Raw genomic sequence first — 11,974 nt, 5'->3', positions numbered from 1 at the left:
TGTTTGGGCAGGCTTGATACATGTATATAAACTGAAACAGCTAGACTATTGCATCCTAAATTTAACATAAAGTATTTCAATATAATATAGTAATTTCTGCATTTTTGGGGGGAGTTCACTTCCTGATAAAGGTCTTTACAGAAAATCTAACTGCTCATTTTAAATCAATACTTTTACTTTTAATACTTAAGTAAAAAAATATAAGATACTTTAATACTTTTACTCAATTAACATTCCTAAAGGAGACTTTAACTTTTACCAAACTAATTATTTGGTAAGATACTTGTACTTTTACTCAAGTATCACTGTGTTGTATACTTTATACAACACTGGCTGTAATTCAAATCTTATTCAGGTCCCATTTTTTCAATTCATGGAACTCCTACCTCTGGAGAACAATGTTTTCACAGCTTTACAAAACAACTTACCAAAGACAAATCACTCAGTTGTTTGAAATATGAACTTATGCTCTACACTGTCACATGCTTCACCAAGACAGACCGGTACAGCGCCCGCATAACTGCAGACACAGCACCAATCAGCCTGTCGATCTCCTGCTCTATTTGTCCCTCATTCATGAACAAGACTCCAAGATACTCAAACTCCTCCACTTGGGGCAGGACCTCCTCCCCGACCCGGAGAAGGCACTCTACCGGTTTCTGGCTCAAGACCATGGTCTCGGATTTGGAGGCACTGATCCTCATCCCGGCCACTTCACACTCAGCTGCGAACCGCTCCAGTGAGAGCTGGAGATCACGATCTGATGAAGCCAATAAGACCACATCATCCGCAAAAAGCAGAGATGCGATGCTAAGGTCACCAAAAAGGATCCCCTACCTTGGCTGCGCCTAGAAATTCTGTCCATAAAAGTTATGAACAGAATCAGTGATAAAGGCAACCTTGGCGGAGTCCAACTCTCACTGGAAACAAGTCCAACTTACTACAGGAAATGTGGACCAAGCTCTGGCACTGTTCGTACAGGGACCTAATAGCCCTTATCAACGGGGCCTGGTACCCCATACTCCTGGAGTACCCCCCACAGGAGTCCCCGAGGGACACGGTCGAATGCCTTCTCCAAGTCCACAAAACACAWGAAGACTGGTTGAGCGAACTCCCATGCACCCTCCAGGACCCTGCTGAGGGTGTAGAGCTGGTCCGCTGTTCCACGACCAGGACGAAAGCCACACTGCTCTTCCTGAATCTGAGATTCAACTATCTGACAGACCCTCCTCTCCAGGACCCCTGAATAGGCCTTACCAGGGAGGCTTAGAAGTGTGATCCCCCTGTAGTTGGAACATACTATGCGGTCCCCCTTTTTAAATAGGGGGACCACCACCCTGGTCTGCAGCAGATGTCTGGGAAAAAATACTGTTATTGAAGGTGCTGTGTAAACAACCTGTCAGGTGTTAAGACACAAGTAAAACTTCTGCTAATGCAGTACAAACAAGATATTATTTACACAGGAATTTTCCACAGCTTTGTCAGTGAGTCTCCATCGTGCAGCACAGAGAGGTAAGGGTTAAATTTCATGCATTCCTTCAAGTCAAGTAAAACTTTATTATCCCCGAGGGGCAATTTGTTGCYCAGACAGCAGTGAAAAGAGAAAACACACACACACAATGTACAAAATTCATACATATATTCCATGTTAACACTTACAATACAGACCTGGAATTAATCAGGCCAATTGCAGCTGGAACAAAAGATTTTTTCCAGTCTGTTTGTCTTACAGGATGGCTGTCTGTATCTCCGTCCTGAAGGTAAGAGGGAGAATTCTCCCCACAAAGGATGAATTGAATCAGRTAGAATGATCTTAGCCTTCTTTAAAGACCTCACTCAGGTCATTTAGAGACATACCAGCAACCTTACAACAAATCTTGACATTATGCAAGCGATTCTTACATTTGATGGAAAGTGACCCGTACCAACAAATAAAAGCAAAAGTGAGAACAGATTCAATAAAAGCAGAATAAAACATCTTCATAAAAACAGGACTGACATTAAAAGAACAAAGGTTGAGATAAAAATGCATCTGCTGGTATGCTTTTTTAARCACACAATCCACCTGTGACTCAAAACTCAACTTTTCATCAATAACTACTCCCAAGTATTTATATTGCAGCACCAGCTCCACTGTTTGATCATTAATTACCACCGGGGAGATTGGTGTGATAATCCTCCCAAAGTCTATACAAATTCTGTCAGGTTTTGCAAGAATGAACTCAGGTCCAGACTGAGGACGCAGTTTTTAACTAAAAAAAGTTTTATTTAATAAACAAAGCAAAAAGCTGTCAGGGCAGCAAAAAGAAATCAAAACACAAGGAACACAGGGAAATGAGACAGGAGGACAAGTCAAACAATGAACCAGCGAGGAATGAACAGAAGAGAAAGGTATTTATACAGACTGATGACAACAGAAGATGAACAGCAGCTGAGAGAGACAAATTAGAAAGTACTGACAGGTGTGTGAATACTGAGGAGGGAAAAAACAGCTGAGGAGAAAAGATGAGTAATGGCACAGGGAAGACACAAGAGGGAGACTACAGACAAAACACAATCCCAACATTATCTCCACCTCAACGAATCGTCTGCGACGATTAAAGAACTAGCACGGGTGGGAGGTATTAAACASAAAGACAGGACGGAAGGCACAATACAAAATACAACAAGGAAAACACAAAAACAAAAAGACACAGAAAAATGAAACCAAAAACCGACAGGAAGTCCTGGGGAAAAAAAACAACAATAATAAACCAAAAAAGTCACAAAGATGGCCCTAGGCACATCTAAAGGGTCCAAAGAGTTCAGGTGGGCACCCAGGAACCCAGCACAGGCAAGGAAAGGGTTCTGGTGGGCGACCGTGGACACTGCCACAGCGGAGGCGGAGCTTGGGAGGACGGCCGCGGCGAGGGTGGAACTCAGGAGGCCGGCCCGAGGCCCGGCCATGGAGGTACTTAGAAGGGGCCAGCTCTGGAGACACTGCAGGTCCAGGAGGTCCAGGAGATGATGGGACTGCAGCAGGCGGCGTGAGCTCGGCAGGGGKTGCAGCTGGTTCGTGGACCACCTCAGGAACTGCAGATGGCTTCGAGGACTCAGCTGCAGGAGGGACCAGAGTGGACTCGGGAACAGAGACTGGCATGTACTCAGGAGACTTGGGCAGACCCAGGGACTTTACAATACTACCTGGGAGCTCTGCAATCTCTGGTACTGGCTCTGGCTCTGAGGGTTCAGCAGCAGCAACAGATGTGGAGGCCTCAGGAGGAGCTGCAGCAGGCATTGAGGGCTCAGCTGGTGCAGAGAGGAGGACCTCCACCAGGGCTGCAGTGAATATCGAAGCCAGCACAGAAACTGCAGCAGGGGTGGTCACACCACTTCCTCCCCACTAAGACCCTCCACACAGGAGGTAGCGGCGTCAACCCTCACCGGAGTGCAGGTGGTTGTAAAGGCGTCGACCCTCTTGAAGACGCTGCCAGCGCAGGAGGTAGAGGCATATTTATTTATAATAAACCATAAACAGTAACTTTATTCCCACCCACAAAAAAGAAAAAAAAATCTGTTCAAGCAACACAATGACAACCTGCTGATATCAAACAGAATTATCTCTTATTAACAAGCTGTCATCTCCATCACGATGAAGCGCTTCACTTTGTGTTGTGTCAAGCAGCTTTTCATTCTTTTGGCCACAGGATGGAGTCAAAGAGAGCTGTGTTGGAAAGCTTCAAGTAATGAACCCTTTTTCAAAGCAGTGCTTCAGAAAAGCTTCATTTGCCCATCTCTACATCGAGGAATGAACAGAAGAGAAAGGTATTTATACAGACTGATAACAGAAGATGAACAGCAGCTGAGAGAGACTAATTAGAAAGTACTGACAGGTGTGTGAATACWGAGGAGGGAAAAACAGCTGAGGAGAAAAGATGAGTAATGGCGCAGGGAAGACACAAGAGGGAGACTACAGACAAAACACATTCCCAACAAATTTCCTTTGTTTTAGTCACATTAATACTTAAAAAAGATTCTTGGCGCCAGTTTAAGAAATCATTGACAACCGGGCCATGCTCAGGGGTTTCCCTGCTGAGAAGTGACACAATGACAGAATCATCAGCAAATTTAATAATGTGGTGTCCACTATGATGGCTCTGGCAGTCGTTGGTATATAAAACAAATAAAACGGTGAGAGGACACAACCCTGAGGGGACCCTGTAGAAGAGAACATGGTCTCAGATAAAACACCATTCACTCTGACTTGTCTTCTCATTGTTAAAGAATCCATTAGCCAGGCAATAAACCTACAGTCAAAATTAAAAAATAGCTAAKTTATGTGCTAAGACATGGGGTTGGATGCAGTTAAAAGCAGAAGAAAAATCAATAAAGAGCAGCTTAACCAGAGGTGTAGTACTCTCAAGATGTTTAAAAACCAAATTAAGAAGTGTCCCAAGCGCATCCTCTACCCCTCTGTTTGGCCTATAAGCAAACTGAAAAGGGTCCAGTTTGTCCTTCACCATATCCAACAATCTCACCTTTAACAGTTTCTTAAATACCTTCATAACAAGGGACGTCAAAGCCACTGGTCGAAAATCATTAAGTGACTTTGAAACATTTGATTTTGGGACTGGTACAATCTTTCCACAGAGCAGGAAACTTCTGTAATTTTAAGGACATCTGGAAAATAAAACAGAAAACATCTGRAAGTTGAGAGGCACAGTTCCTAAGAACACGCCTGCCAATACCATCAGGTCCAGGACTTTTATTTTCTTTGACCCTTTGAAAGAGCTTTAAGGCACTGTCTTCATCAATGCTAAAATTATTTTGTACACAAGTAGAAATAGGATCTTTAAAACCAGACACCTCCTCACCAAAGTCCTGCCCATTAAAACGGTGATAAAACACGTTCAATTAATTTGAGAGCTCCAGGTCAATTTGCTCATTTAAGGAAATTGCACATTTCGTATTCTGCATCCCCATCATGCTTTTGACTCCTTTCCATGCAGAGCATGAGTTCCCAGCTCCCAGCAAAACCTCCACTTTATCCTTATATGCATGTTTACCCAACTTAATTTCCTTTTTCACCTCTTTATTGAGTTCCCTAAATCTATCCATATCTTTATGATTAAAACTGATATTCTTTGCACATTAGGACAGGTGGCACAAATGAAGGCTGAGTAAACACAAACCTGTTACCTGCTGAGATCAAAATCCAGAGCTGCAAGGTATAACTCTTGATATGTTACTTAAGAATTTTATGTTTGTTTTTTTTAGGGTCGATACTTGTTAATGAGTCACACGTACTCACAATGCTAAAGTTGTTTTTCAGTTTATGACACATTTTAACATTTGCAGGCTTCATTTACACAACAGAATCATATCTGATGACTATAATGTCAACTCTGCTTATTTAGATCACTGAGTTCCTTACAACAGAAATTCATTTCATTTGGACGATTATTTACAGTGCATGACTGCTTTATTATTTCATTGTGTACATATAAAACAAAAAAGTTGTAGATTTTTTTAATGTCAGACACACTTTGCAATGTTTGCTTTGTGAATTCTTCTCAGTTACATTTTAAAATTATCCAACATGCTTGCTGTGAAGAAGAAATTCGTCCAGGGGTCTCTGCAGAACTAAATCGGGATCAACCAGCCAGCATTGTGTTAATGCAGGAGGGGACACACTGTTGTCTACAGCAAAGTAACTACAAAGGAAAGACAAAAAGGTCAAACATCCTTTTTTTGAATGAATGAATGTAAAACGTCTCCTGAAGTGTATAAAATTTACCTTATGGAAGGAAACACTTGGCCATGGATTTTCAGTTGTGAAGACTGGGGTTTCACCTCATAATCTACAGGCTTTACAGCTGAGAAACAGAATTGAAGAATACCTCAAATTAACCAATAACCATTATACACTGCTTGACCAAAAAACAAAACAAAACAAAACAAACAAAACAAAAAAAAATCTTGTTCCAGTTTTTAATAATGCCTCAGACAGTTATTAACTCAAGTTTAGTAGTTTCTTTAATCTCCTTAGATGTTTTCTCTGGTTGATGCATGCCAATGATTTGACCCTGTGGTCGTGGAAAGGACTGACATCCTTTCCACGACCACAGGATGTCTTTCCACATGATTATTTAGGAAATGAGAAGCAACACATTGCACCAGTTGGGGTTAAATAACTTGTTGCTGAAAGATAATCGCCCATGCAGTAATTGTCCAATAGGAGCCTCGTACCTATTTGCTTTGTTAAATCCAGGTGGCGACAATGTTTTGGCTAGGCAGCGTATTTACCAGTGGAATAATTTTATATAGTTAACGATATTGTCCAGCCACTGGTTCATTACACATACTAGTTTTTAATCACCCACTGAGTTGTTTTTTAAATGACCAGTTGAATTTTTAATTATTTGCCAGGACATCTACAATCTTTACCTCTGAAGATACTGCACATCACAGCTTTTTTGCACCCCAACAGGCAAATGTGAAACAAATATAACAAAGTAATGCAGAGGTGTAAACAGGCACTTCCCTCACCTAAAATTCCTTCAGTGTTGTTGGCAGACGGCCTCTGTTTTAAAACTGGCCAAAGGAAATTCTTGCCATGCTTCTCGTGGACTAAGATGAGGATGTGCATGTCGTCGGAGACAACATCGATTTCTTTGTCCCTCTTGGTCACTGTCACACTAAAAACATGAACACAGCCTTGTTGACTAAAGGAATGAAAARACATGTAATAGTTGTCAATCCTGTCTGATAAGAATTATTTATTTTATGACTTTTGGCTCCGAACGTGTTTTTGACGACTGTAATTTACCTGTCAAAAGTCAAATGTGCTCGAACAACAGCAACAAAACAAAGTTATTCATATTCTGATGTAAATTTTTAATCACAGATTTTGTTTGTCAGGTCTGGGCAGTTTGAAGAAACCTTTTCACCAGTAACTAAAAGTGCATATGTTTTATTGTTTTGCCAAAAAAACTTTCATATTAGGTGTTTGTCATTTATTTGATTAAAAATTAAAATCCTATTGTGTTGATCTCAAAATGTCTAAAAACCTACTGCCCAGCATTTATAACTTTAAAGAATGTTCTTTATTAAAATTTTAAGGAATGTGCAAATGTTTTTTTATTTTCAATTGTCATACAGTCTTGTGTTGCTTGGACTTTCTTTCAAGCATTAAATAAGTTATTTCAGCAACTACTCAAGCTTTGCTGATATAATTTTAAACAAGCATTTTTAAACATGCAGCTACCAGGATAAAGACAAAAAACGAAGGCCAAAAAAGAGGTAAATTTTAGAGTTGAGATAGGTAACCCAACACACCAAATCGAGGATAAAGTCTCAAAAGTGGAGAATGTTTGTAATAACTGCCTTTTGTCAAACTACAATGAATAAATGCCTTATGCATCATTTGAATATAATCTTAATATAATCTTAATAATCTTGTTTCCAACTGGGAAATCTTACTATCCAAATACGGTTTGAGGTTTCCTCTTAAATGTCGTTTTGACCAAATTTGACCTAATCCTCTGTTTGATGTAGATGGAGTGAAGACAGAGGATGCTGAGGACAGAGTGAGATGAAGGAGAGTGATTCACTGTGGCACCTTCCAGCTGTGATCTGATCAGGTCCGGTGCTGCCTGTTGGTCCTGTTACAATTCCATTTCCATTAATTTGAATTTCACTGTTTTGCAGGTGGACTGTAATCAATCCAAAGCCACTGTCTGAATCTTTGTTTGGCTGACCAACGATAAGCAGCTCTGAAACAAAACATACAAAATGAAAGTTCACGCTGRGCCACAAACCAAGGCTTACATATACGTATTTGCACACTTGGATTCTTAATGATGGGTGTTGTTGATTAAATAATTTAGAGTGAAAAACGTGGAAAGATTACTGACGGCTGCTAGGATGGTGGAAAAGTTTCAGAGTGGTTTCTTCGTCAATGTTGAAGCAAAGTGGTAGAGACTGATTCTCAGCTTTCAGCAGAAAACTGTGCCTGGGCTGATCTGGAAGAAAGAGTAACACGTTGTGTTTATTCTCAACAAAAGGTTAAAGAGGTACTTATTCAATCCTATTTTCATTTATTTGTGACTAAACAATCCTAATTTAGTTTTTTTTTTATGCAAACAGCAACAAACAGATGCTTAACTGATGTTCTTTTATGCATTAAACCAGTGTTTCCCAAACATTGTGCCGCGGCACACCAGACCTTGTTTCTATGTTGGATGTTGTGTGAATTGTAAACTGTGTGAAGGCAAGACCTTTGAAAAGTTGTGTATTTGCATCTTCATGTGAAGAAATGGGAGCAGAACATACAACCTTGTTGCTCCATACGGACGTCTTATGGCTGTTATGCGGGAAAGTGCTGGCCCGTGTGTGTGAGCTGTGGGATGAACTTAAAARYTTTCTGCCTGGTGAGAGCTGCAATGATGCAAAGTTTCTCACAAGTGAGGAGTGGTGCGCAAAAGCTTGCATACCTGTCAGATGGTTTTCAGCATCTGAATGAACAGAACACTTGAATGCAAGGCCGAAACAATAATGCTCACAAGTACAGACAGAATAAATGGATTTCACTGAAAAGTATATCTCTGGCAACAACATCTAGAAAGTGCCAATCTGCTGCTATAAAAAAGTAAAAACAGAGAAAGAGAGGGAGCTGTTGAACCAGGGGTCTTTTTTCTGTTCCTGAAAGAATAACAGCTTTGTGTTCATCTAAACAGGCCCATGTTTCACACTAGGTGAGTAAATTCAGAGTTGTTGTCGATTGTGTTAAGCTACAACATGGCATTTTGTAACTTTTGGATTAGTGGTGTGTCTTGGGATTATTTTATTATTGTAAAAAGTGTGCGGCTGCTCCAAAAAGGTTGGGAAACACTGCATTAGACAAACTTCCTTTGTGATATAAGAATAAAAACAGAAGTTATAATAATGTGTTCCCTCATTTTACTAAATGGATTTACAATAAAACTGGAGGTGAAACGAGGGTTTAGGGAACATCTAGAGTGCAAAATATAGCTCTTTTATTCAATAACATCAGAATTATTTTCTGTGTATGGCCTAAGCCTTTGGTTCTCTGTGTACCCTAAATGGTACTCAGGATCTCACCCAGAGAAAAAAAAAGGTTATTAGCTATTTATGAGTTAAACAACAAGCTAATAACATCATAAACTTGAACCATGACGCAAAGCTTAAAAACTGAATCAGATAAAAAGATGTGAGATTCAAGCAAATTACAATCTTAGCTGCAAATGTAAAAGAATGCAGCAGTACTTGAAGGAAAGCATGTCGCTCGTCATCGTGCATGCCACGGTTACAAACAAAGATCTTGTGCAATCTGCGCTCTAAGTATGCGATGAATCTCTGTCACCGACAGTAGCTGTAACTTATCGTCATTTAGATGCGTGTGTTCATAAACTATGGCGTCCATTTTTAATCAGGTTGTCTCCAAATGTTAATCATGTCTGCTTGTTCAGCTGAAGTAAGACTTGGTTCATGAAATCAGAGTATTTACCTTTCTGCAGATAAACCGAGGAGATATTGTTTGTTTTCCTATGGGAATTTCTTTTGCTTGTCAGCTTTATTAAATCCACACAACATTTTATTACATATGGATTTTTACAACCTGTTTTTATTTCAACCGATGACGTCTGGTTTGCATTATTTCTCTCATGAAAATTTCCATTAAGTTTCTCTTTCTTTAAAATTCAGAACAAGTTTCACACTCAAAGTTTTCTCTCAACAGTAGATCTAAATAAAAATGATTTCACAATGCAAATGCACTTAGAGTGAAGTCTCAACTTTTTACAAGCTTAACTAATAAAAATACAATTAAAAGTCTCTCCTTTGCACAAAAGAAAGCATTACTGCCTGTTGTTTGATTACCTTTGTTCGCAGGACAAACACTAATCATTTCCAACAATCTTTTAATTGTTTGGCATAAATGAAGACATGTTTGATGCTTTGCTTTCMCCTGGATTTGTCATAATAGTTGCASGAGGAGAAGACAAATGAAAGTTCTTCAGTCTGAAGATATTTCACCTTTACAGAATTTTGCAACATTTCATAAAATGCATTTCAGAAGATTAATTTTATATTTTAATACTTTACCAGGTTTTCCTTGCACACGACCTTCCGTTATCCCAACAATAGAACCTGTAAGCATAAAATTCATAAAGGTYTGTAGATATTCTGATCTCATAAAGACTCATTGGTTGTTTAGAATAATCTATAAACAGAGGAGAAGCTTGAAATATAAAAAAAATATTAGCTGAAAACTCAAAATAAACTTTGCTGACTGTGGGTAGAATCTGGATGAGTTTTATTCCCAAAACTAAACATTAAGAATAATGATTTAAAATGAAATCAGTTAAATATAATTACTTGCTACAAGTAAAAAAGAATGACGTCTGTTTGCACCTTGAACATAAATATTCAAATTTCAAATTTAACATTAACAATATAAAAATYCTTGAAGTATGTAGTCAAAAATACAGTATCTCATCAAAACTTTACCATTCAATTGAAGTTAAAATTGCAAAATTTACAAATTCGATCTAAAACAAAAGCTGATAAGGAAAATTATGGATTTTGTTTAGACTACTCATGTGTTCATTCTTTTTTAGTGTTTAAAACCTGTTATATTCAGAAGGCAGTGATAATTATTAAAAAGTTATCATCTTAGCATCTGACTTAATTATTTAAATACTGAGTTAGTTCACGTTTTTTTTAATAATATTACTTTTTCTTTATGGGTTGAGCTGTTGTTACTTATTTGATGCCTAAAGAAACTCAAATACACAAACACTGGCTTCAATTTTGACTTCCATTTTTAACAGCAGCATTTTATTTTATTCATTAATGCTGATCAACATCAATAGGCATCAGGTGTATAAGAATCTAAGCATCTAGACTACACAGTTTGACCTACTACATATATTATGTACTTATTATATGGTGAACACAATTTTAACAGAGTTAAAAAGTCATTTAGTGAAARTGTTTTCAAATTACCTTATTACACAAAATACTGAATCTGTACCTAGTTTAGTGTTTGCCTMTCTTTTTTCAGGTTCTTTCTCAGCTTCAGGAGCTTTAAAAGTTGTGTTGGATATTTTGGGACTGAAATTTAGTCTTATTTTATACTTTGTTTCACTGTTGTAGTCATTTACTTTACAGAGGAAGAGAATCAACAAGTCTCTATTTAACATGTGCCTCACTRCAGCAAAGCAAACTTAATTCTTAAGATACCAGATTTGACATGTGTCACTGATGGAGGCAAACCAGACAGCAAAATTCAGTGTTGCAAGGAGGCTTTTTGTTGTTGTTGTATACAACAGATGCCAACAACCCACGGCTCCAGAGCTGCACGACTCTTTAAATCCTTGACAAATAAAAGAAGTATAGTATGAGTTTAACTTGGTATTGCTTCATCATTTTTTTATTGCACAGAGTTATTGAATCTCAGTGTGTTTTTATCAAAAAAATCTTCTCAGAGCCAGCAGGCATTAAGAAAAGAAAGCTGCCTCATGTGTCCCCCTCCCTGCAGATGCTGTCATCTCTGTCCCTCCGCAGCTGACAGTTCACTGTCAAGTTTGCACATGGATTGATAAATCAAGGCCAATGTCTCTTATTTGTAAAGTTTTACCTGGAAAAAGCCCACTGTGGTCCCAATATTGACACTGATTGTTTCCTTTCCTTTTATAAACTGTAAAAGACAAATACAACTAAACAGAGATGGTGTGTGTTATTCTTACCAAAACCAGTAGAAAAAGGAGGACCCATACCACCAAGAGGAGGAGGAGGAGGAGGAGGAAGAGTATAATGATAACGTTGAGGTTGAAGAGGAGGAGGAGGAGGAGGATGATGATAATGATAACGTTGAGGAGGAGGAGGAGGAGGAGGATGATGATAATGATAACGTTGAGGAGGAGGAGGAGGAGGAGGATGATGATAATGATAACGTTGAGGAGGAGGAGGA

General features: G+C 38.8%; 2 protein-coding genes across 3 annotated transcripts in view; both read right to left on the bottom strand.

Moving 5' to 3' along the window:
- LOC106516022 (inter-alpha-trypsin inhibitor heavy chain H3) overlaps positions 1 to 11,974 on the bottom strand; it is a gene marked incomplete in the record, with an annotated part of 31,341 nt that overhangs the window by 10,448 nt on the left and 8,919 nt on the right.
- Positions 5,439 to 11,876, bottom strand: LOC106516025 (uncharacterized). Of its 2 annotated transcripts, XM_014006164.1 has the most exons (7): positions 11,751 to 11,876; positions 10,105 to 10,149; positions 7,896 to 8,003; positions 7,601 to 7,754; positions 6,529 to 6,677; positions 5,777 to 5,855; positions 5,439 to 5,693 (listed from the first exon to the last, which is right to left on the bottom strand). In XM_014006164.1, exons 1-7 carry the CDS (start codon positions 11,776 to 11,778, stop codon positions 5,570 to 5,572), a joined length of 687 nt encoding a protein of 228 aa, XP_013861618.1. In that variant the 5' UTR covers positions 11,779 to 11,876; the 3' UTR covers positions 5,439 to 5,569. The 2 variants fall into 2 exon arrangements, with proteins under 2 accessions (XP_013861618.1, XP_013861617.1); XM_014006163.1 differs by lacking the exon at positions 11,751 to 11,876 and having other exon boundaries at positions 10,105 to 10,369.

This window comes from Austrofundulus limnaeus, unplaced genomic scaffold (genome assembly GCF_001266775.1).
Source record: "Austrofundulus limnaeus strain Quisiro unplaced genomic scaffold, Austrofundulus_limnaeus-1.0 Scaffold35, whole genome shotgun sequence".
NCBI classification, from domain to species: domain Eukaryota; kingdom Metazoa; phylum Chordata; class Actinopteri; order Cyprinodontiformes; family Rivulidae; genus Austrofundulus; species Austrofundulus limnaeus.
The sequence above is the reverse complement of the archived record's forward strand: the minus strand, read 5'-3'. Positions and strand labels throughout refer to the sequence as shown.